This window comes from Micromesistius poutassou, assembly GCF_964030765.1.
Source record: "Micromesistius poutassou genome assembly, chromosome: 22".
In the NCBI taxonomy this organism is placed as follows: Eukaryota; Metazoa; Chordata; class Actinopteri; order Gadiformes; family Gadidae; genus Micromesistius; species Micromesistius poutassou.
In genome coordinates, this window is record NC_140292.1 from 5,000,027 (window position 1) to 5,023,248 (window position 23,222).

General features: G+C 41.8%; 4 protein-coding genes across 5 annotated transcripts; 1 reads left to right on the forward strand and 3 right to left on the reverse strand.

Moving 5' to 3' along the window:
• Window positions 1-785: 785 nt before the first annotated feature.
• minar2 (membrane integral NOTCH2 associated receptor 2) lies at window positions 786-2,309 on the reverse strand. The gene is made up of 3 exons (XM_084486303.1): window positions 2,089-2,309; window positions 1,618-1,872; window positions 786-1,419 (listed from the first exon to the last, which is right to left on the reverse strand). Exons 1-3 carry the CDS (start codon window positions 2,233-2,235, stop codon window positions 1,222-1,224), a joined length of 600 nt encoding a protein of 199 aa, XP_084342429.1. The 5' UTR covers window positions 2,236-2,309; the 3' UTR covers window positions 786-1,221.
• Window positions 2,310-2,765: 456 nt separating this feature from the next.
• Window positions 2,766-5,012, reverse strand: isoc1 (isochorismatase domain containing 1). The gene is made up of 5 exons (XM_084486304.1): window positions 4,879-5,012; window positions 4,458-4,577; window positions 4,073-4,276; window positions 3,558-3,674; window positions 2,766-3,153 (listed from the first exon to the last, which is right to left on the reverse strand). The coding sequence occupies exons 2-5, from the start codon at window positions 4,521-4,523 to the stop codon at window positions 3,007-3,009; spliced, it is 534 nt and encodes a 177-aa protein (XP_084342430.1). The 5' UTR covers window positions 4,524-4,577; window positions 4,879-5,012; the 3' UTR covers window positions 2,766-3,006.
• A 415-nt stretch (window positions 5,013-5,427) lies between these two features.
• aldh7a1 (aldehyde dehydrogenase 7 family, member A1) lies at window positions 5,428-13,459 on the forward strand. 2 transcript variants are annotated; one of them, XM_084486242.1, is made up of 19 exons: window positions 5,428-5,558; window positions 5,789-5,977; window positions 6,407-6,460; window positions 6,737-6,802; window positions 6,884-6,964; window positions 7,202-7,325; window positions 7,694-7,826; window positions 8,127-8,171; window positions 8,417-8,494; window positions 8,782-8,879; window positions 8,974-9,015; window positions 9,304-9,398; window positions 9,615-9,699; window positions 9,787-9,893; window positions 10,205-10,321; window positions 11,903-12,000; window positions 12,276-12,349; window positions 12,435-12,510; window positions 12,707-13,459. In XM_084486242.1, the coding sequence occupies exons 2-19, from the start codon at window positions 5,870-5,872 to the stop codon at window positions 12,759-12,761; spliced, it is 1,536 nt and encodes a 511-aa protein (XP_084342368.1). In that variant the 5' UTR covers window positions 5,428-5,558; window positions 5,789-5,869; the 3' UTR covers window positions 12,762-13,459. The 2 variants fall into 2 exon arrangements, with proteins under 2 accessions (XP_084342368.1, XP_084342367.1); XM_084486241.1 differs by lacking the exon at window positions 5,428-5,558 and having other exon boundaries at window positions 5,756-5,977.
• Window positions 13,460-14,682: 1,223 nt separating this feature from the next.
• Window positions 14,683-21,791, reverse strand: lmnb1 (lamin B1). The gene is made up of 11 exons (XM_084486667.1): window positions 21,139-21,791; window positions 20,102-20,258; window positions 19,406-19,531; window positions 18,689-18,859; window positions 18,385-18,510; window positions 17,642-17,862; window positions 16,433-16,673; window positions 16,017-16,121; window positions 15,658-15,777; window positions 15,326-15,427; window positions 14,683-14,982 (listed from the first exon to the last, which is right to left on the reverse strand). Exons 1-11 carry the CDS (start codon window positions 21,489-21,491, stop codon window positions 14,941-14,943), a joined length of 1,764 nt encoding a protein of 587 aa, XP_084342793.1. The 5' UTR covers window positions 21,492-21,791; the 3' UTR covers window positions 14,683-14,940.
• Window positions 21,792-23,222: the final 1,431 nt, after the last annotated feature.

The window sequence follows — 23,222 nt, forward strand, 5'->3', positions numbered from 1 at the left end:
TACACACATACATACATTATTTTAAATACATTTAAATACATACTCTTTACAACATATATATATACAACTTTCTGATATTTTATTTTCGATTTTTTATTATTATAACGACCCAAACGAATACAACAAATACATATTTTTCAATGCATTTCAAATTTTCAGTTGTAGTATCACTTTTCTCTTACATTATTAATGTCATTCTCAGCATCAGCTGATCATCAATGGGTATTAATACATACAATAAATAAAGCTATAAATGTCAATTAAAACCTATTTTGAGGTCCCCATCTCTTCCAATCATCTCATTTGGGATCTTCATCCATGATCGAGATATAAGTGTAGGCCTATCTAGTAGCCTAATGTGAATAAAAAGTGTATAGGCAGTGTGTTAGTGTGTGTTTATAACAGATTCTCTGAGCCCAAGGACAAAATCTCCAGTCTGGGCCTCATTAACAGATTACCACGAACAGAGGGTGACATAAACACATACACTCAGTTGCACACATTTATGTAAACACAGACACATAGATACACACATACACCACACACTCAAATTAACCGGTTTAACTCTAACCAATATGTTATAAAATGACACAAATCATCATTCAGAGTAAATCCAAATAATTTAGGGTATTACTCTTATAATTCTGACAGAATTTAAAATTATGGAATTATGACATAGAATCCTTAAAATGTTTTTCTATTCTGGGATTATTAATAGCTGACATTCTTATTTTTCAGTACATAACAATTCTCCTTTTTGCTTAGACAACTGTGATTAAAAAATATATTTATCTTGCTGAACATTCGTACTGTGCAAAATGTGCATAATTTCTGTTAAGCATAGGATGTCAAAATGGTAGTAGTATAATTATCGGCTTAACCAGGAGTTTGCTAAAACATAAGACCTATGTTTAACCATGGATGGTTTGACCTGTAATGGTCTCTCTTTCAATGAGTGCCATCAACCCCATTAGAGAGACTAACCTATAATTCCAGCCAAACTTCTTATTGGAGTGTTGAACAGGAAAGTAGTAACTAATGAATTAACTAAATTACCCTTCAGGTGTAATTTTCTTTTATATAAACATTTCTTATCTAGTGAGCAGTAATGTTCATTGATAAAAGGTTTTAATGAATAAGAATATAAGACATCGCAATTCGATTAGAACGATTCTGAATTCATAACTCTAACATGGTTCTTGAAAACAAAAACCTTTGAAACTAATTTTTCTTTGTGAGCAAAATTGGCACAGTTACGACAACAACAATTACCGATATCAATAGAATTACAAAGGTAAATATTTTGCAGAGTTTTCTTCTTCTATATTCAGCTTCTTTCTTTTTCAACAGGGAATCAAACCCAGGCGTGTAGAGATCTTCAAGCCAGTAATCCAAATCCTTGGCAGTCTTTTCTTCTCCCTGTAAGACATAATCATGCTTAAAGAGGCTGACAAGGATCTTCACTGAAAGTGCAAGAAAAAAACCAAAATGAAATGTATGCAATGGTGTGGGCCATGCATCAATCAACAACCAACCCCCAGTTTCCACACATCAATTATATTTAGTTGAATCCAACCAATCACAGCCACTATCTATTCCTTTTCTTCTTCACGGTACCATCATGGAGCCAGCCAGGTGGCCGTGGACGGAGCGCTGGTCGTACTCTTTTATGGTCCACGAGGGCTTGTATGGCTCAGGGTCCTCCCTTTCTGGGGGTCTTATGTCTGTGTAAAGAGGGTTCCTCTTCACGTTGGGATTAAAGGTGACAGGAGTGATGTGTTTCTCCATGTATCTGTCAGCAAACATGACAGGGGTTCCCTCTGGGGAAGGAGATGACCGATCATGACGGCCGCTGACCGTTCCTTGCTCCCACTGTGGTAGAAATGTTGTTTGAGCAGGCTGTTACTGACTTATTTAATAGTATAAGTAGTAGTATCGTTTAATATTCATTTTTTATGGAGATCCAACGTATCCTATCATATCAAGACATTCTAAATACGTGATCCTACTAAACACTCTCTCCTTACTCATCTATGTGTAGGCCTATAAATTATATTTAAATAACCAATCAATCATCAAACCACATACCTGAGTGTATAGCCTATTTTGCCAATGTCTCTGACTGGTCATGGCTGCCCCAACCTGAAATACTCCATGGGTGATGGGTAGCTTCCTTACATCCAGCTGTAGAAACCTCTCTGGGTGGTTGCTGTTAGGTAGAACTGATATATCCATCCTCCATGGATCCTCCTCCTCACACCGCTCCGACTTATTGTTGTATGTGTTGCATGTCTGACTCCACAGAGTGTAACCTTCTAGTTGTGTAATAATTCATGGCCAGTTAGGTATTTGTAACAGAGTATAACTTACAAGTAGGCGTGTATGCGTGTGTGTGTGTCAGTGACTGAGTGTAACCTAATCTGACCCCTTACACCCTGCCGTTAGAAAGCAACGGTGTCACGGATAGAAGTCAGGCAGAGGGATAGAAAGAGGAGTAGAAAGAGATGAGATAATGCACTAGTGCTTACATCATTTGCCCTGTTTCAGTCAGTGGGCACGAGGATTTCAAATACGGTAATGCAATGCAACCAGTAAACACATAGTGTTGGTGAATATATTTTAAACTATATAATTCAGATTTGTCGAAGATAGATTAATTTTTTTTCTCAAAGCACAAACAACCTCAAAGCAAACAAGGTCAAGATCACATCAAATAGATAAGTGTAGCGTCTTATCTTACGCACCAGTACCACACACCAAACCTTACAGAATGTCTTTATTTCATGTAGCACCCTACAGTGATATTTACAAAATGAATAGGTTTCCTGGTGCCTCGATCACTGCTCAATATGCGATGACTTCAAACCAGATACTCTGCAAGTGTATAAAGGAATCATTACCTTTACAGTAATACATCCCCATTGTTGAACAGTGCATACCCCAGTACACTTTTGTACCATTTAGGTTTCAGTACAGTACAGTACCGTTAAATGACAACAGCACGTGTCATACATTTATTAACAGGCCTGAGTCCGGAGCGCTGGTTTTGATAATGCTCTGGATGGCTTTGAACTGGGGATACTCCTTGTCAGCGACCAGTTGCAGAAGCACAGACTCACTGGTCGTGATGATGACTCCAAGCTGGGCCATTCTCTGAGAAAAAGAAACACGTTCAGAAAAGAGTGGCTGTGAATGGAAAACCGAGGCATTGAATCACTTATTTTAGATGACAGGTGATGTAATGGGGTAGTATATATCACTATAGCACTTATATGTAGGTTATTGAGTAATCCTGGTCCAAATCTCAACTTAAATGCATATTGTTTAAAAAATGTAGGGCACAATGTAAATATGGACTAAAATAGCCCTCTATTGGTTAAATGCAAGTATTGCATGTGTGTTATTGTCAGTTTGAGGTTACTATTTACCAGGTAACGTCAATCAAACAAGCAAGCATTGCTTGTGGGGGCTCAAACAATGTGTTCAGTTTTTCCTGTAATGAAAGGTGTTGAACCTTTGAATCTGCTGCTAAAAGTTTAAATAAGCAAAAGCCTTACCTTCAAAGCAAACATCCGGTCCACCATGCTGCGTGAGGAGGTGGAGTCTGCCACGACGTGGACCTCGTATCCCCGGCCAATCAGATCAAGCGCTGTTTGCTGGATACACACATGGGTCTTCATGGAAGAAACTAAATTTATTTAACATGTTAACTGAAAAATAAGTTCATGCAACATGAGACAGGGATATTCTCGTGAATTATTCTATAAACATATTCAATAACATATTGTAGTCATTTTATAATCAACACTTAAATGTGGTGATCTGGAGCACACTTTATTTGTATTAATTTATCATAAAAGTCAACTTTTATTTAATGGAATTCTCCTCTACTATGGACATACATGAAGAATGGCAGATTCTTAATCTGGGAGAGGGCTGGGTAAGATCAGGGCTGGATAAGAATGATTTAGGGCTCAAGCCCCAGAAGTCTTTGTCTATCAACGGTGGGTATATTGCTATATCGCTGATAGACCCACCAATGCTGCACAGATATACTTTAGAAATACCTTACCTCCACCCCGAACAAAACGACGGCGCGGATCACTGGAAGTTCTGCCAAAACCTTTTCCACCTCAGGGAGGATCATGGAGAATTTGGTCTTGGGATAAACCAGTCTAGCAGCAGAGACGTCCAGCTCTGGGACAGTGCTCCCCAGACCTTTGGGGTACTGCTCCGATACGATGAGAGGGCTGCCTAAAAGGTGAGCTCCCTGGATCTGAGAAACGGAGTACCGTGTGAAGAAGAAGGAAGGTACATGGTATAGAGAGAGACAAAGTGTGGAATGCTAAAAAATATTTTTAAGCTTATACATCACATTGTTAATAATGTATATTTCCTAATGATTCCATGAATGCAAGATTCGTCAAGATTTGTGACTCTCCACTGGAAGAACATACCAGTCTCTGTCCCACACTGAGGATGTCCTCAAAATACTTGATAGCAGGACGAAATCTTTCCTGCATATCACAACAAAAGAATGCTGTGGTGTCTGGGGTAAGGTTGCCCAGTGGTTTCTCCTTGGAAAGAAAGACACAAAAGATTATTACTGTTGTAAAGACAACCACAATAGGTCCAATTGATGCTTTTTTGTTGTTGCAGATTTTCTGTTGTAAAGTTATAGGTTGTATAGAAGCCAGATATAGTTACCTATATTTCAATATACTAATATATTATTTTTAATAAACGTTATGATAATTTGAGTATATTTATGGTTACTTTTCCTTATCCTGTTTATTCAGAAATGTTGGGAAAACAGTTGGGAAACGCCTCGTTATGAAAAGCTTTTAAACAAACCATGTCAGTTTGATGTCTTCTTACCTCTGATTGTAAAGGCACTAGTCGTAGCCTGGCTTTATTCAAGATGGTAAAACCTTCAGGAAAATCAATGTATTGTCCCCAATCATCAGAGTATATCTGAATGATGAATTTGCGAAGGACATCGATATGATGTCCATAAACTGACAAAAATGTTTCACTAAGCACTTCATATCCAGAACCCAAAGGTACTGTGGTGGGACGGGAAAAGGTAGAAAATGATAACAAAACTTGAACTTCACTGCACGGGTCGTGGTGAGCCATGACGGAAATGCAATATTGTGCTGCGTTCAAGTTCAAATAGGAACTTCCCAAGCCGTTCGTATGGCAATGAAAACGAGTAATAATAAGTATTTGTCGAGAGGGAGTGCGAGAGCGAATCAATTAGTCTACAATGAAATAAGATTTTACTCATTTTAAATAGTAAAAAAAAAAAAAAATGTATTGGCATCGCTCGGACGGATACATTACAGAAAAATTATCCTGAAACGGGTTGCCAAGTAAACTTTGACCGCCGTTAAATACCTGGGCGTCCCTACTGGATTATTGCTCTCACGCGTATTCCACGGAAGTTAGGGAGTGAAGTGAAGGGGTTATGATCATTGATTTGTGAACTCATCTAAGGAAACGGACCGTTGCCTTGGAAAAAGGATTTAAACATTGTTGGAACAATTTTGGATATTGTAAGTACACAATTCAACACAATAACATATTTACAGTATTGCTTTTAGATTTTATAGTGGAAATGTTGCACAATATTCCATGAGACACCTCGCCTTTAACTTGCAGTGGGAGATTAGAGGCGGTGTCCCGTATTGACCAATCACCGCCAGGGATATTCAGAAGTTCACTCTGCCCTGGATTTCATTATTCGTTGCAGGCCATTCATAACTCCCCTCTTTCAACCATGCAGCGCTGCCTCACGGCCACCATCGCACTGCACAGGGCTTTTCGATACAAAACTTTTTCCATCCATTGCAAGCACACTGCAGCCATGTCCACCCTTCTGATTAATCAGCCAAAGTACGCCTGGCTGAAAGAGCTCGGTTTGGCAGAGGACAACAACGGTGTTTATCATGGGACATGGGGAGGACAAGGAGAGGTAAGTCAAACAGATTCCCGACGGTCCAAATATAGATTAGCTAAGGCTAACCATGCACAGGTGGTTGCGTTTGCCATGTAACAACAGCCACGTAGATATTTTGAATATGCCAAATACATGCATGTAGCTTACTTTGTGACACATCCTATGCTCTTAACTAAGTCTTTCATTTGACAGCTATCCCATAAGACACCATGCTAGTGTCGTGGAATGTTTGAGAGTAGTATTGCGTTGCATTCTCAGAATTAAAATGAATAGTAAACCAGTAAATCGCAAAATATATATTTATGAATGCATTTTTGCATAAAAGAGATTTGCACTGAACGTAAAAATTCAAACTTTTTTTTGAAAATGTTCAATGTACTTTGTTGTAGAGTCAATACGTTTTTGGTCTCATGTTAAATCTTATGTTTTCTACGTTACTTCAAGGTCATAACATCATACTGTCCTGCCAACAATGAGCCCATCGCTAGAGTACGGCAGGTAAATGTCCTCATTTAACTTTAAATTTTGTGTAAAGAGCAACTGTACACTTCAATCCTGATCACCCTACGATTGCAATAGATTGTATTGGGTATGAAGAAAATGTTTTGTAATATTTTCAAAATATCAATCTAACTTATTAAAGAATTTGTATAGTTTTGCAACATTGCAATCCTCCAGCGCGGTTAAGGACCCACTAACCACAAAATACTAAAATGCAATCAATTATTAACATGGCAAAGGACACTCATTGGAACACATTTTCTTTTTGTGTAGGCAACCCTTAGTGAATACGAAGAAACAGTTCAGAAGTCGAAGGAAGCTTGGAAAGTGTGGGCAGACGTAAGTTGAGAGTTGTTTGTGTATGTATGTGTGTGTTCTGTAGGCCTACTGTGACTTTAAAGCTATAATTTTCTCTGGCAGATTCCGGCTCCCAAAAGAGGCGAGATTGTAAGACAAATCGGAGATGCACTTCGGAAGAAGATTGATGTTCTTGGACGCTTGGTAATTTTTACTAATATAATTGTTCCATAATTAAGGATATAGATTTCTTTAACGGCATGAAGTCAGTGGTTAAAATGTTTTATATTCTTTGACAGTGGAGAAAAAAACGCTGCTTTTGATTTTGCCATTGTTGGAGGGCATGGTAGAGTATTGCCAAGAGGGAACCTGATGATTACACATTTGGATCATTTGAAAAAAACAACTTCATTTGTTTGTTATTATATATTTATTTTATAGGTTTCCTTGGAAATGGGCAAGATCTACGTTGAGGGAGTAGGAGAGGTGCAGGAATACGTAGACGTCTGTGATTATGCTGTCGGACTGTCAAGAATGATCGGTGGACCCATTCTCCCCTCAGAAAGTAAGTTCCTGATCATCCTAATTATAAAACACAAGTAAAGGGAGCTGTCATCTAATATAATGAGCAAAAACATATCTGGATCGGTTTCCCAGTACATTGGTCTTGGGAATGCAGGTGTACTTTTCAGTGTCTTCTTGTGACTCTTGACAGAACACCAGGTGAACCTAAGCCTCTGTTATTGCATAGAGGATACATTTATCAAATACCTTTTTCCTTAGATAAACCTATAAATTATGAAGTGGCACAATAAGGTTCTCAACAATTGAATAATCCAATGTTGTCATGTTTACTATAATTTGCTGTGATGCAGCAGTTGCTATAGAACACTTTACAAATAATCTACAAACCTTATTTTTGATTTCCTTCAGGACCAGGTCATGCCCTGCTTGAGCAGTGGAACCCTGTGGGTCTGGTCGGCATCATCACCGCATTCAACTTCCCTGTGGCGGTTTACGGCTGGAACAACGCTCTGGCTCTCATCTGTGGAAACGTCTGTCTATGGTAAGATCCCTGATATCTTTCCCCCTTTACCGTAGGTAGACCACAAATTAGTGGGGTCGGTACATTAACAAGAAAACTTGTATAGGCTTCATCATCAGCGGTGAAGTCCATTTTCAAGTCAGGCTTATTTTCCTTGCACTTAATTGTGTCAAAGGGCTTCACAGGCTAACACTAACCACATTTTACAAAACCCCATAGCCTTAAGCCCTCTAAAAAGGGTAAGAAAAAAATTCCCATTGGTGATTCTATGGCCCAACCTGTGTTCCATGTTTTTGCTAATGAAGTGTTTTTCCTTTTTAGGAAAGGAGCTCCATCCACACCACTCACTAGCGTGGCTGTAACCAAGTAAGTATACTTCTACATATTAGGTTCATAAATGTATTCTTGAAACATATTATTGTGATGAAAAACATGTCAGCTTAATTTGCATGTTGAAGAAGCTGCTTTCAAAACGGCAGTCACATCTCTATAGGCTGTGCCACCTTACCCATGAAAGAACGCTCCTCAGTTGGTGTCATTGGAGTGGGCCGGTGTTTTAGTGTCACAAAGTATAACCTGCTTCAACTCTCTTATCTCTTACTGTTCACCAGGATCGTAGCAGAGGTGCTGGAGCACAACAGCCTCCCTGGGGCCATCTGCTCCATGACGTGCGGCGGGGCTGATGTTGGGTGAGGAGGCGTCAGGATGCTGGGAACACACCTGCACTTTAGATCCACCAGAGTTTGAACTTACTGGTTGAATGCAATGGAACCAGCTGAGTTGGTCTGAAGCAATGTTGGAGAAACCTAACATTGTATCGTGCCCTCTCAAATCATTAGTAGAGAGACCATGGCTCAACATTTATTTTAGAAGACATTGCAGTATTTAAAAATGTCTCCATTCTATTCCATTCAGCTAATATATTTTACACATAATTTTTGTGTCAAAAAGACAAACCTCCCTTTCTTCCCTGCAGCACTGCGATGGCAAAGGATGAGCGTGTGAATTTGCTGTCATTCACCGGCAGTACTCATGTTGGAAAGTCAGTGGGTATGATGGTGCAAGAGAGGTTTGGTGAGTTGTATTTTATTTTGTCATCATAATAAAATAAGAAACAACATGCATGATTATTTTATTATTTCAACTCACATTTCTGTCTGGTTTGTAGGTCGTCAGCTACTGGAGCTCGGTGGGAACAATGCCATCATTGGTAAGAGCTTTAAAAAGTTAATAATAATTATCATTAACCATAATAATGAATGTTAGTTATGTTACTGGTTGAGTTTACTTGATCATCAAACAGCAGGTCAAATCTGAGGTCAAAGTGGTTTCGATTTATCGCAGATTTCACAGATAAAATGCTGTAATTCCACAGATTTAAAATGATTAAATTTGATTGATTCTCGTTCCTGAGACAAAGACAAATATCTAATGTCGGCCTACGTTTCAACATAGAAAACGGAAAGTAATAACTTTTGTTTGTTTCTGTTCGTTCCAGTATTTGAGGACGCTGATCTCAATCTGGTGGTGCCCTCCGCTGTGTTTGCGTCGGTGGGAACGGCCGGACAGCGTTGCACCACAACAAGGAGACTGGTCAGTTATTTTCAGCTTTGGTGAAGTGTTGAAGGAGACTGCACTGACGGTTGAAGTGGCTCTTGGTGTTTGTGTTGACACTGCATAAAGTTACTTCTCTGACACCCAATGTGAAGCAGCAGGTTTCTGTGTCTCAATAACCGCTCTTAAGAAAACCTAACTGGTCACATTCTCTGATCACGTTGCATTTTGTAAATGTGTTCCTCGACTTTGTAGATTCTGCACGAGAGTGTGCATGACACAGTGGTGGAGAGGATCGCCAAGGCCTACAAGCAAGTTCGCATTGGAGATCCTTGGGATGGTACGTCCATTGAAATTCAGTGAATGAGCGTTCTATTTGAATGTGGTCATTTCACAGTGAAGTGACGTGGGTCCTGTTGTTCTGCAGCTACCACCATGTACGGCCCACTGCACACCAAGCAGGCAGTGGAGCAGTACCTGGGGGCCGTGGAGAAGGCCAAAGAGCAGGGAGGCACTGTAGTGTGTGGAGGAAAGGTAAGGGGCTTGTTGATCATTGCAGGGGAAAACTGTGGGACATTCAATGAATGGACTCAAATGTTTGACTTTTATCGTCGTTTCAGAGGAAAACGATCAATCTGCAATGAATCCCAATTGTTGGTTTGACTTCAGGCATTCAAAAATAGTAATGCTTTCTTTTAGTTTACCACAGATCCAATTTTTTAAATGTTAGATACTGTACCATTTAATAACACGTAGAAAAACAAGGTTTTTTGTATTATTGTTATGTTAAAAAAATAAAAATAGAATGAAATAAGGAGGATGTGATTTCCATGTTTCTTTTCAAGGTGATCGATCGACCTGGCAACTACGTTGAACCCACCATTATCACCGGACTGGCCCATGACGCCCCTATCGTTCACACCGAAACCTTTGTTCCCATCCTCTATGTCCTCAAGTTTAAGGTACATTAAACCTAAAGACCATTAAGCATGCTTATCCGCCTAGCTCAGTGTCAAAAATAAGTTCATGTACTTCTGAATCATGCCAGTCGTAGGCAAGTCACATTAAATCAGTTTTTTTTTTTTGTGCGTGTCCTCTGATTTGAAGGGACCAACCATATTTAACGCTTAACATTTTTACATTTCAGCCCCAAATTATCACATTTTATCTTGGAAAGTAGACATTATAGTGTAGTTAATAATAAATAACCTTTATTATTAGGGGTGCACGATAAATCCGATATCATGACGAATAGCCCTGATAACATAGCCTATATAATTTCGGTGCCGCGCTCCCACTAACACTAAAATAAAGGTCTTATCGTAACCCTAAATGTACACATCATACAATCAATTACAATACATTCAGTTCATAACTGCACGCAGATATAGAAAATGTTTTTTATTATTATTATGTTACACCTTTCCTGCTGTCGGCTCCCAGACCGTAGTTGAGGAGCACAGGGGAGATGTTCTCTCAGGGGTACCACCCTTCACTTTGACCGGCAGTGGGTCTGCTTATAGGTCGGAATATGGTTGGAATTAAGCGGCCACCGATGATTGACAGGCTGGGTATTTTATTCTTAGTTTCACTAACGTTACAGTACATGTTTGCACAGACACAACCAGACTCGTTCGTTACTTCACTAAACTGACACACGTTACCGCTAGCTCTCCTCGCTCATCCACTCACTCACACACACACTGCCATTCCCGCGCACACACAGACGCTCAGTGCCGCTGCTCCACATTGATCTTGTAAAAAAAATTATGTGTGCACAGTGCGTAGGGCCCCATGTACCTAAGGTTGATAATTATTACATTACAATTTTCAAAATATATAAATGAATTACGAACAGGTCCAATTACGAACAGGTATTTCTCAATTGCGAATTACACTCAGATTTTTGCATCGGAGGCGGAGCATCCTTTATCACCTCCCTGAACATTATAGGGTCCCGGCCTTCCACTCCCTGTTTTCTCAGTTAAACACATATCAACTACATGTTAGATGTGAAATGAAACAAAAGGAGACACTCTCTTCCTCCGGTAACGCAGTCGTTCGCGACGCCTTTCTTATTCATCGTTTCTTCTATTTGTCTGTAACTCATGCTCCAATCTTTCATCGATTGTCGTGGATGCAACGGAATATATGATGCATCACTGCAGCAACATTTAAGATAATCGCGATGAGTTCTGCCCATTCTGCCTCCGTTGCTGTCTGCGGTCAGACCAAAACACACTGAGTGACAGGGGCCGTACTGTGAAGCTCGACTCTACGTCATATCCCGCCCCTTGCAAGCCAGACCCCCTAAACCCCCCGTTGATTCTACTGATGTCTGCGTGACAATGTCTTGATCTTAGGTCATGATCATATTTATGGATATGTGTGTGTGTTATCGGTATCGGCCTTTAGGAGCTGAAAGTTATCGGTATCGGTTTAAAAAAAAAAAAAGTTATCGTGCATCCCTATTTATTATGTTTTGGCTCTTCTGGTTCTAAAAGAGGCTGATGTTTTGATATGTAACTATGTTGTATTTACAGGAGGAGGAGGAGGCCTTTGGCTGGAACAATGAGGTGAAACAAGGCCTGTCCAGCAGCATCTTCACCAAAGATATGGGAAGGGTGTTCCGCTGGCTGGGGTAAGAACTCGTACAAAGTTTACAAAAGCAATCATAAGTGTTCATAGGGCCATCATCACCTCTGTCATGGCAAACAATTACATTTTAACAGAACTTGTATATAATCTATGATACTCTATGATTTTATTTTTAAGTTTGTTTTTTTATGTTTGTCATAGCCTTAGTATGAAAATCAGTTGCCCTGTTTTAATCTTCTATTAACCCTTAAGTCTGGGTATTTGGATAAAAAGTTATTAAAATGTAGTTTTTAAAGTGGGTTCCTGTCCTCCCTCCAGTCCAAAGGGATCAGACTGCGGCATCGTGAACGTCAACATTCCCACGAGTGGAGCAGAGATCGGAGGAGCCTTCGGTAAGTCAAGCAGGGTCTGCTCATCGTTTGATCTAGAGCAGTTACCAAGGTAACGACGGCCGCTCATGACCCGGTCTGCTTCTAGGTGGGGAGAAACACACGGGAGGAGGCAGAGAGTCGGGCAGCGACTCCTGGAAGCAGTACATGAGGCGCTCAACATGGTGAGTGAGCGGGATAAACTGCCTTACCATTTTTACTTGCCGTGTTTAATTTCTCTATGGGCGACTGGCCGTTTCTACAGTGGTTTCTGGTTGTAATTTTGGTCCTATTGCTATTTTTCACAGCCATGGTGAGTTGCTCATGCTAAATGCTGTTTGGCAATACACAGTAGTTCAAATTATAACTTTTTCATTCCAGCACGATCAACTACAGCAAGGAGCTTCCTCTGGCCCAGGGCATCAAGTTTGAATGAATAACCCAGGCAACGGTCACCTTCACGGAATTGTGAACCGAAGTGGAAAACTACAATTGTCATGTTTTTCTTTAAGAAAATATTTTGTCCCTAAAAACATTTATCGTTTAAAGGTCAAACCAAACAAGACAGGCAGTGATCACTATTTGAAGCTTGTGTCTGATTCTTGTGTCTAAATCATTGTTCTACTTTTTTTGGACGTTTACCATTCATTTGTCAACCATGTATATAAATAGGGATATTCTGACATTCTTTGCTAGGATGATAATGTTTTTACTGTGGCTGCCCCTAGAATCAACTAGGTTACAATGACCTGTACCAACTCAGATAATCAGGGACGCATTAGATGTCTGTTCCAGCAGAATGCCGTCAGTTCCAATACATGCTGGGATCTTAGTCATGCGGAAGACCAGTCTTAAGGCATCTGCTTGGACTCGCACTTTTGAGCATTGATCCGGAGACATCCCTGTGAGGCTGGCTGTATTGCAGTGCTTCTTACCCGTTCGTACATTAAAACTCTGATCACCTGCAACGCATTTCCGAGTCTTCTGCAATCCAAAGTGTCTGCTTTCTTCATTGAAGCAAGACATTAAAATATTTTTTTTGAAGCACTTTGAAATAAGTGGGGTGGCTTAATGACTAATGATTAAATGGAGCATATTTGGATAGGTGCACAATAAACATCAACGGTTGTCCAGTTTTTTTTTTTTAATCAGGTTTCCATCCAATCCCATGTCTAGATATTTTTAACTAGTGACAAGCTCAGAATGAAACCTTATGGCAATCAACATGTTTAGCCTGGTATTTTAGTGCTACGATTCACTAAATACAACTACAAACACTCAAAGTTGGTTAAGCTACCCGATCAGAAGTAGAGTAATTCAGAATTGAATCCCATTACTTTTTTATACATTAGAATGGCCACATTTAAATGCTATAAATGAGTTGTAAGTTGTTGCCGGTCCAAAAAAAAAGATGCGTGCGCAGGTCCAAAAAAAAGATGTGTGCGCAGGTCAACATTTTTTTATTATTTTTTTAAATATTTTTTAAATATTTTTTTTAACTCCCGGAGTTTATTTATTTATTACTCTTTTTCGCGTCCTCCTTGGTCTGTTGTCGGAGGCCTTCTGTACCTGTGAGGTAGAATGGAGGGGGTCCGATTTTTCTGTCTCATTTACTCCCGTCTCTCGCGTGGCTTTCACACTAAGATAGCTTTCTTTATAAAACATTAGTATTCATTTTTAGTGTTTATGTCACAGAAACCACAGTGAATCCTGTGTTTCTGTGCCCCGCTGTGGTGTCGACAGCACAGAGCTCCGGTACCGTTACAGGACAGCGGTGGTTTCTTTCAGCTTGTATTGTATTCCAATTTTAGCGAAAAACACAACATTAGCTTGAAAGCAAAAACTGTTTAAGGATGCTTATCTTTGTGTGAATTTTGGGATGACTCGTCTACCAATGACTTCAAGTTGGTTGTGTTTTAACCGGTGATTGTTGCGCCAAACTGTTTACAAAGGGACACTTGCTTGCGACGCAGCAAGCGACCTGCCGGGCGGGACGATCAGTACTTCCCCACATAAAGAGCTTAGTTCTGATTGGATTGCTTCCCAAATCGTCCCGCTTACATTTGTCTCGTTTTTATTCGTTAACGAAAGTGTCAAAAGATTTCGTATTTTTTTATTTTTATTTAGTTATCGTCTCGTTTTCGTCAGACTGTAGACCCCCCCCCCACCCCCAATGTTTTCTCAATGGATCTCCACGAATCACACAAGTGGCCAATTTTGTTAAAAAAACGGCGAATTTCGCCGAAAGGTGACTAGTTTGCATGCCTGGTTTTGACTGAAGGAATTTGCAGTGTTGACAGCTTTATTTTACACTGACATTTCCAAATATGACTTAAGCTATACATTATGGTTAGGAGAAGACGAAGTTCTGACACATACTCACTATAGACACTTTATTTTAAATCAGGTTTATTAAAACTTGAAACAGTGTGCTCTACAAAAAACAGACTACGTGTGTGCGTGTTTGTTTACTTCAATGAAGACAAAGCAAATGCACTAAACTGATTTGGCATTGTCACTAAAAAAAACAGGTATCACACAGGGATATAGAAAACTGGTGAGGTGTGTTGTGGCAGAACAGGGCCCAACATCAGCCTCTGCTGGTGGTGGTGTCTTCACATGATGGAGCAGCCTCGCCTGATGGCCTGGGGCTCCCCCTGCAGAGGATGGAGCAGAACAACATCAGAACCAACACAAGCACGTGGAACAGGTAATCATCCAGACAGGAAGATGCACATGATTGGCTGAAGGGCACAGTGTAAGATTTAGGGACTATTGTATCATTGTCAAACATACATAGATTGAAAATGGTACAATAGTCCCTAAATCTTACGGACAAGCATACATAAAAAGTATTTTTCATTCACAACATGGTGCTCTTTGAAATAAATGTGGGTTAAACAGATTTCTCCCTGGTTGGTAATATTTATAATGTAATGATTCCACATATTCCACCACTGAAGCTTGAAAGACGCTTGTGATCAACTACTTTCTTCCTACCTGTTGGTGGAAAAGGTCCTCCTCAATGACCTCGACGTCTTCATCATATTCCTCCTGCTCCTCCATGGCAGCGTTGAACGTGGTAGATCTCCTGGCCACCTCCTACACACACACACACACACACACACACACACACACACACACACACACACACACACACACACACACACACACACACACAGGTTTAGAACGATTGCCTGCAGAACAATGGATCTCTTATTCGTCAGTGACAAAGACATTATTTTATGGCTCATTAATCGAAGGCAACTGCTTTTGACCTTACAAATTCCAATGTGAGGGGATGAATGAAAAAGATAGTGGTTGTGACTCACCTCTCCCTCAGCGTTGGTCAGCACAACACAGATATCCTGTCCCCTGGCCCACGACCCCTGGCCCTTCCACAGCAGGTCTGTCGGGGGGTTTGCACTCACACCTGCATCAGACGCCCACAGCTGGACACGGCAAAGCACAATCACAATCAGAGGCGCAACAAGTCATTTAGACAAATGATATTGGTGGGGGATGTTTGTGACCGAGGGTAACAATGGTTTGCTCACAAAGACTGGTCTTGTCCCTTGAGCCCAATATCATGAAAACAAGGACATTAAAATAGACATAGACAATAGACAAATGCTTCACTGATGGAAACAACTGCCCAAACAAGAGGAGTACAAATGATGCGCATGTTTACCGTGACTTTCTGGTCGGCCTTCAGGACGGTTTTAGCGGTGAACTTGTACGTCGCTGAGGTCTCTCCGATCATCCTGGTTATCACGTAGCCCCCCATGGCCTGGGCCTGTAGACACAAGTCACCACAAACAACATTTACATGAAAAGGACCCAATTAACGGATGGGAGGTTCGATCCCTTTTCCAAACAATTTCAAAAGATCTCCTGATAAACCATGAATTCCCAAATGCACATTTTTGGCAGGCCAGGCATATTTGAAACCTTTAACCAAAAAGGACCCAAGTAAACTATCGAGTTTCAACCCCTATTCCCAAACGATAACACAGATCTCCCGATAAACTAAGACTTCCCAATATGCAAGTTTTTGGCCACTATTCCCGACCCTGAACAGAGAGCGGCAGCGGCGCCAGGCCTCACCTGCTCGCCCGTGTTTGCCAGGCGGATGAAGTGGCCGTCGGCGTCCAGCTCCTCCACGCACACGGCCCCGCTGGCCGAGGCCGAGTGGGCCACGGCGACCGAGGAGCTGCCATTCTCCTGCTCCTCCTCGTCCTCCTCCACGCGCCTCCTCTTGCCCTTGGTGGTGCGCACGCTGCGGCTGCTGCTGGACGTGGCCCGGGACACAGTGACGCGGGACGACGGGCTGGGAGACAACTGCAGCCTGGAGAAAGAGAGAGAGAGAGAGAGAGAGATGGACGGGGTAGGACGGTTAAGCCCCTTTTCCTGTTAGACATATACACCCATGACATCTGGCTTTCGTCTTCAGGGGGAAAGGTTACAATCGACATTCATTTCCAGGAGAAATTACTCTGTGGTAGCCAGGGGTATTTATCGACTCACGCTCAGATAAGCGGTGATAGAAACATGACACAAGGGGTGGACACGCTGATTTTCTGCCCTTTTCCCGGTGCAAATAGACAAGTGACATGCAACGGCAATTTTGTTCTTGGTATAGTGCAAGATGCAACACAGCAAGAAAGCGAGGTGAGAGCTTCTCCTGATTTAAGAGGAAGTAGAAATAAGGAGACAGGTTACTGTCAAAGCTTGAACATCATTGCAAATTAATTGAGTTTTGACATGACTGAATAAGTAACATTGCTGCTTTGTGACAGCAGTTTGTGACATCCAACGTGACACAGCATAAGGAAAAAAAGATGTACATGTCTACCGGTATTGGGAAAGAACACATACATGCTCATTTCAGTGGAAAAGGGGCATTAGTTAAGGACAACTCATGTGAAAAATAGTTGACCTTGGTCCCTTCTGCTTTAGATCAATGACATGCAAGGTTGGAGTTTTCAAGGGGTCACTTCATGGTGTCCCATGACTGTTAATCATTTGAATAATTGTCTATATCTGATCAAGATCATCTGATCGACAAAATGTTTTAAATCATCAAGATTTTCACATGGCAGGGGAAATAAAGGCCCTGCCATGCGAAATTGAGTGGCGATCTAAGACAATGGCCAAACAACCAAGGCGGGGGTAGACATTACTCATTGAATCTTCTGGCTTACTGTGTGCATTTACAGCGGTCCCATTTATCGTTTATCTTACACACAAAACTAGGTTTGTCCCCGTTCCTAGCATTTGGTCAATCAGTGAGGGTCAACGTGGGGTTTCTCTGACCTTTCCTCCTCGCCCTCCAGCAGCTTGCGGTAGGCGCTGATCTCCATGTCCAGGGCGAGCTTGACGTCCAGCAGCTGGGCATACTCGTCCAGGTGGAGCTGCATCCGGGTGCGGATCTCGTACAGCTCCTGGTCCTTTTGGGCCAGCAGCTGGCGGCTGGTGTCCTTCTCTTTGGCCAGCGCCGCCTCCAGCTCGTCTATGCGCTCGCGGCAGCCACGCACCTGGGGGGGAAACACATTTAGGGCTTTTTTTCTTTCTTTCATATGGAAATGAATGGGCATATCAACAACAGCTAGCTCGTACCCGTGTCTGTGGGAGTCTGTGTGAAGATTGAAAGGGCTGGGCTTGAGAATGTCATGTTGATGGTTACTTTTGATTAAGTGGCGCTCCCCAGGCTGCTGATGTGCATCACCAAGCCCATTTTGATTGCATCTGCGACTTGATAGAGTGATGTGCTAATGTTAAGAAGAACTACCCCACCTTTATGCGAGATACAATCAGAGATTGTTCCAGTGATGAGCACACAGCCCATCCCTTCATTAACACCCACACATGTCTTTGTGTGCCCCTCACTTTAAGAATGAGAAAGCACATTACTTTGGGAGGGAAACAAAAGTCACCAAAGAGCCCTGCGTGTATGACCTGATTGACTTGATCGTGATGATCTTGATCTTGTCACGTATCTGGTGGTCATACCCATTGTGACACGCCCTCGGTTCAGATATAATACACAAGGCACCCACCTCTTTCTGTAGGCCTGCGAGCTGGGCAGAGAGACTGTCCACCCTCAGGGACGACTCCCTCAGCTCCTCACGGCTCATGGTGGCCGACGAGCTGCTCATCTGGGAGGACTGGCGCGCGTCCTCCAGCTGTGAGTGACAGACAGACAGACAGACAGACAGACAGACAGACAGACAGACAGACAGACTTTAAACTCCCAGGGGTCAACCCGACAACGTTACTTCCTTGAAGCAGTCCAGATTCTATGACGTCGGTACAAAACCAGAATTTATTGGCATTTGATTGGACGTTTGTTAGTTTCCATACCTTGGCCATGTAGGTGTTCTCCATCTCCCTCTTGTAGAGGTCCACCTGTTCAGTCTGCTGGGCTCTGATGTCGGCCAGGGCCGCTGCCAGCTTGGACTCGTAGTCCACCTGCTTCCCGGAGTCCACCTCCACCAGGTGACTCTCATGCCTGTGGCGGGTTTCCTTCAGCTCCTGCAGCGTTGCAAATTAGAGATGTTAATGGTTAGTCATTAATCGATTCATTAAGAATTTAACAGATTCAAAATGACAATTCAGGTTTTATGTGCCATTGAAAAATGGGTTTGGTTTGGTCAGAACCTTCTTGTATTATTATTCTGTTTGTTTAAAAATATATAGATTTAAATGAGAAAGGGAGTATCTTATTAATTATTGATGATTAATCGATTATTGAAAAAGTAAAAGTAAGTAAAACAAATGACATTTGCAAACCTAGTTGCAACACAGTCAACAGGCCTTCTGGGAAGTGGAAACTTGATGTCCCCCCACCCCCCAACATTTAAAATGGGCAGTAATTTACACCAGAGGCGTTGGCAGCATCTCCACACTCGTGCAATTGGCGATGGGCATACAAACACACATGAACCAAATCAGAACTGCTGCATACCCTAATGAAAGAATGTAATGCTCCAGGAAATACGTTCAGGAAATACAATACCCATTGTCAAGCAGTGCTGCTCATAGGAAATCATAACAAAAAAAAAAGATTGTACTTCTTACCCCGTCGTACAGGCTCTTGCGGAACTCGAGCTCCTCCACCAGACTCTGGCAGCGGTTCTCCAGGTCCACCCTCATCAGGGTCTCTTCCGCCAGATGGCTCTTGCTCTGGGAATAGCTAGTTTCCAGCTGAGGGATTACAAGACAGTTAGTCGACTTAAGGTTTGAAATAGAGGCAGCGAACAGCTCCCCATGAAGTTATTATTTAGGACAGTAAAACCAGTGCCGCCGCTCCCCATACGCAGAGTATGCAGAGCGCGTAGGGCCCCAAGTACCTGGGGGGGGCCCCCCCCAAAATTAAGGTTGATAATCTTTACATTACAATTTTCAAAATATATAAATGAATTACGAACAGGTCCACCGTTGTTATTTCGCAGGCGGAGCACCCTTTATCAGCGCAGCCCCCCCCCCCCCAACAATCTGCGTGTAGGGCCCCCAAAAGCTTAGCAACGGCTCTGAGTAAAACCATTAACCATGTCAACATTTGTTATAACTGTATGGTTACAAAGTATGCATATCCTTGAACTTCAAGTAATGTTGATGGGAAGAGTGTGGGAAGAATATAACTTGTTTGAGAGCTACCAAGTTGAGAAATTGTAAATCCTGTTGGAAACTAAAAGCACTCGGTTCTTAGACTCCTATCCACGCAATATCTTTGCTGAGGATAAATAAAAAATAAAAGAATAAACAGGTTTGCACCTCTTGAAGCCGCCCATGTGCGTCTGCGAGGCTGGCCTCCAGCCCTCTCTTCTCGGACAGTGTTGTGGCCAGCGTTGCATCCTTCGAGTTGAGCAGAGCTTCCAGCTCCTTCACTCTGGCCCGGGAGGCTGTTGCCTCACCGTCCCTCTTGGTGTAGCTAAAGGGAGGGAGGGAAATGGAGTTGAATGACTGCTACTGTTTTGTCACATGACTAGGAATGCGCTTGTAAAACTTAAGACAGGAAAAAGTGAAGACTCGTGACTAGAAACTAGCGATAATGATAGTTTTCCGTTTTAGGTAATCAATAAAGGTCGCAATAAAAAAGGCAGCGTGATAAATAAGATTTCCAAAGATTCTTAATAAATCAATTATGAAAAAAGAGGCCATGATTTGGTTTGACATAATCAGCCAACTCTGTTGCAACAGCTGGCCCGTAAGGGCAGTCCGACAGGACTTCTGTCGGACAACGGCCTTTCGGCTGCATTCCAAAGCCTCACCACACCTGTTTACACAAATGTTGTGGACAAACAGCAACTGAGTCACAAAGGGGCTGTGTGTGTGTGTGTGTGTGTGTGTGTGTGTGTGTGTGTGTGTGTGTGTGTGTGTGTGTGTGTGTGTGTGTGAGACTAGTTTATTGTTGTTTGGAATGTCACAATTCTGAGGACGATTTGACAGCCGAGTTCCACACTTCCAAAGCATATATATATATATACATCGTTTGTAATATTGTTGATTTCACAAGTTTCCATTTTTGAGGAAGTGTCTTACAACTTGAGCTGACGGGGATGGATTTACATTTTTATCACATCTAAATGGTATCGTTCCGTCGCAATCAATTATGGAAAAGCTTAATGATGCCATAATCTCACATTCCTAATCATTCCTAATCCTACGATCTCAAGGTGTTCAATTGATCTAGCAAAATCGTATTTTTTTTCCAAACGGAAGTAACATTGCTATACTTTAGTTTCGTTTTGGCCACACCTGTACATCATCCAGAGAGGACCGCTGAGAGGAGAAACAGCGCCACAACGTACCTCAGTAGTAGCTGATCGTGATCCGCCTTCAGCTTCCCCAGCTCGATCTGCAGCCAGGAGCGCTCCTTGGCCGTCTCGTCCAGGGAGATCCTGGTGTCCGCGAGCTCCGTCTCGTACAGCGCCTTCAGCCCGGACACTTCTCGGCTGGTCTCGTCTCTCTTCTCGGAGATTTGAAGGTGCAGCACTGTGTTCTCCGACTCCAGGCTCCGAACTTTGTCTATATAGACGGCCAGGCGGTCGTTCAGGTCGCTCAGCTCTCTTTTCTCCTGCAGTCTGGTTATTCTGGTGGGGCTCAGCGGCGTGCTCCCGGAGCATGTGCTTCTTCTTTGGCTGGCTGGGGTTGCGGTCGCCATTGTAAATTAAACTAATAAATTAGTCGAATAAGTTAAATATATATAAAAATGGCTAAAGCAGAGGCTGTGCGGCAATATTTTCGAAATCTAACGGAAACTCGTCAACTGTGGACCAATTACGATCATTACACGTGCTACAAATTACAATGTTAACGTAAAACGTGCCATTAGAAAAAGGCGAAGAAACTAAAATAGTACTTCACAAATTCAATACGATAAACTAAAGACGGGAAAAAAAAACACGCCGGTAAACAATAAAATGGTGCGCGACGACGCTGCCGCGAAGGTTTTCCTGCCCGTTTTCAATTGAATGAAAGAGGAGCTCCAGTAACAAACATGGCCGATAGTAAATATTCAAAGAAGACTTGTGAGCCAATCACAGGGCGTGACGCGACGGCTGGGTGGTGTCAAGCATGAGGAGCATATGGATGGGCGTTCACTTTACCGGCAGGTTGTTTGCAAGGATGCATCGCGATCTTCAAAAGCCATCCTTCTCTAGATTTTTTCTCTTCAGATAAAAATCGTGCCCTGAATAGATATCTATTTTTTGTTGTATACTGCTGAAGTTGGCCGAATAACCTACCAAGGCATTTTATCAAAGCATTTTACAGGGTTGCCAACTTTGAGTTTTTGGCCGGAGTGAGACTCTGTAGAATCTTATAATGCTAATGCTTATAATGGGGGGGGGGGGAATTGGGGGGGATTGAGTGTTGGATTGCGGGCGGACGGGATTGTTGACGGGGGGAGGGGGGAATTGGATTGAGTGTTGGATTGCGGGCGGACGGGATTGTTGACGGGGGCAAATTAAAGACAATTATTAGAAATGCTAATTAAAACTTTTTTCACTTTGCATTTTAATTCATATACATTAAAAGCAGAATATAACAACAAATATTCGAAAATATTCAAACAAACGTATGCAAGTAATTGGCCTACCCAGTGTGTAATTTGCATACGCACACAGGACTGGCTGGCTCCGCTTGGCAAAAAATAGAACATATTTGTGAATAAATGTTTAAAATTCTGAATACTGGACATGGTGAGCTTAAACACATTTAAATGACCATTATAGACCGTGAGCCAGGGCCTCAAAATATGGAAACCGTTACCGAAAAAGTGGCAAAGGCTTCCATACCTTTTCTGAAAGCCTGGAATCTCAGCTTTTCAATGATGTATGATGGCCATCTGACAAAAGTAGCTGTTTTGAGTTATCACACATAATGTAAACTAAGGTTGAGAAAATAATGCGTATAAATCAAGCAGAACACTGACATAGCTGAAAATCTATATTGGACATATTGGAATATCTTATTTTGTTATGTTTGGTATCATTTTAAAGGGGAGACTCTGAGCTTTCATTTAAATCATTTTTTGAACATTTTGGATAAGTACAGCCAACCCTGGAGCTCTTCAAACTTTTAATCTCACACATTTTCCTGCCATTTCCGCCTAAGTTATCTTTTGTCTTTTAATCCTGTGGCACCAGGGAGTATCAAAGAAACAGAGAAACACTGAAATACTGGCATAACCCAAAGTTATCATTGTGGTTTAAGCAGTTTAAACATATAATAGTAGCCAGTCAGAAATAAAATGTATAAATAATGAGCTTGGTGAATAAAAACAGAATGCAACGATGGCAGAAAATGTTTTCGATAATTTTTTTTCTCGATCAAGAACCTTTTCCGTGACATGTCAATGACGCTGACTATGGAATTATTGACTCCTCCCCAT

What these genes read in the sequence shown, in the direction of transcription:
- minar2 (XM_084486303.1), bottom strand. Translation starts at nt 2,235, where the DNA reads ATGGATATATCAGTTCTACCTAACAGCAACCACCCAGAGAGGTTTCTA. An exon ending in AAAATAGGCTATACACTCAG is followed by an intron (nt 1,873 to 2,088) that starts GTATGTGGTTTG and finishes TTTCTACCACAG; the next exon opens with TGGGAGCAAGGAACGGTCAG. An exon ending in ACCTGGCTGGCTCCATGATG is followed by an intron (nt 1,420 to 1,617) that starts GTACCGTGAAGA and finishes TATGTCTTACAG; the next exon opens with GGAGAAGAAAAGACTGCCAA.
- isoc1 (XM_084486304.1), bottom strand. Translation starts at nt 4,523, where the DNA reads ATGCAGGAAAGATTTCGTCCTGCTATCAAGTATTTTGAGGACATCCTC. An exon ending in TCAGTGTGGGACAGAGACTG is followed by an intron (nt 4,277 to 4,457) that starts GTATGTTCTTCC and finishes TCCGTTTCTCAG; the next exon opens with ATCCAGGGAGCTCACCTTTT. An exon ending in TCGTTTTGTTCGGGGTGGAG is followed by an intron (nt 3,675 to 4,072) that starts GTAAGGTATTTC and finishes TCTTCCATGAAG; the next exon opens with ACCCATGTGTGTATCCAGCA.
- aldh7a1 (XM_084486241.1), top strand. Translation starts at nt 5,783, where the DNA reads ATGCAGCGCTGCCTCACGGCCACCATCGCACTGCACAGGGCTTTTCGA. An exon ending in TTGATGTTCTTGGACGCTTG is followed by an intron (nt 6,965 to 7,201) that starts GTAATTTTTACT and finishes TTTATTTTATAG; the next exon opens with GTTTCCTTGGAAATGGGCAA. An exon ending in CATTGGAGATCCTTGGGATG is followed by an intron (nt 9,700 to 9,786) that starts GTACGTCCATTG and finishes GTTGTTCTGCAG; the next exon opens with CTACCACCATGTACGGCCCA.
- lmnb1 (XM_084486667.1), bottom strand. Translation starts at nt 21,491, where the DNA reads ATGGCGACCGCAACCCCAGCCAGCCAAAGAAGAAGCACATGCTCCGGG. An exon ending in TCGCAGGCCTACAGAAAGAG is followed by an intron (nt 17,863 to 18,384) that starts GTGGGTGCCTTG and finishes TTTCCCCCCCAG; the next exon opens with GTGCGTGGCTGCCGCGAGCG. An exon ending in AGGACCTTTTCCACCAACAG is followed by an intron (nt 14,983 to 15,325) that starts GTAGGAAGAAAG and finishes CATCCTCTGCAG; the next exon opens with GGGGAGCCCCAGGCCATCAG.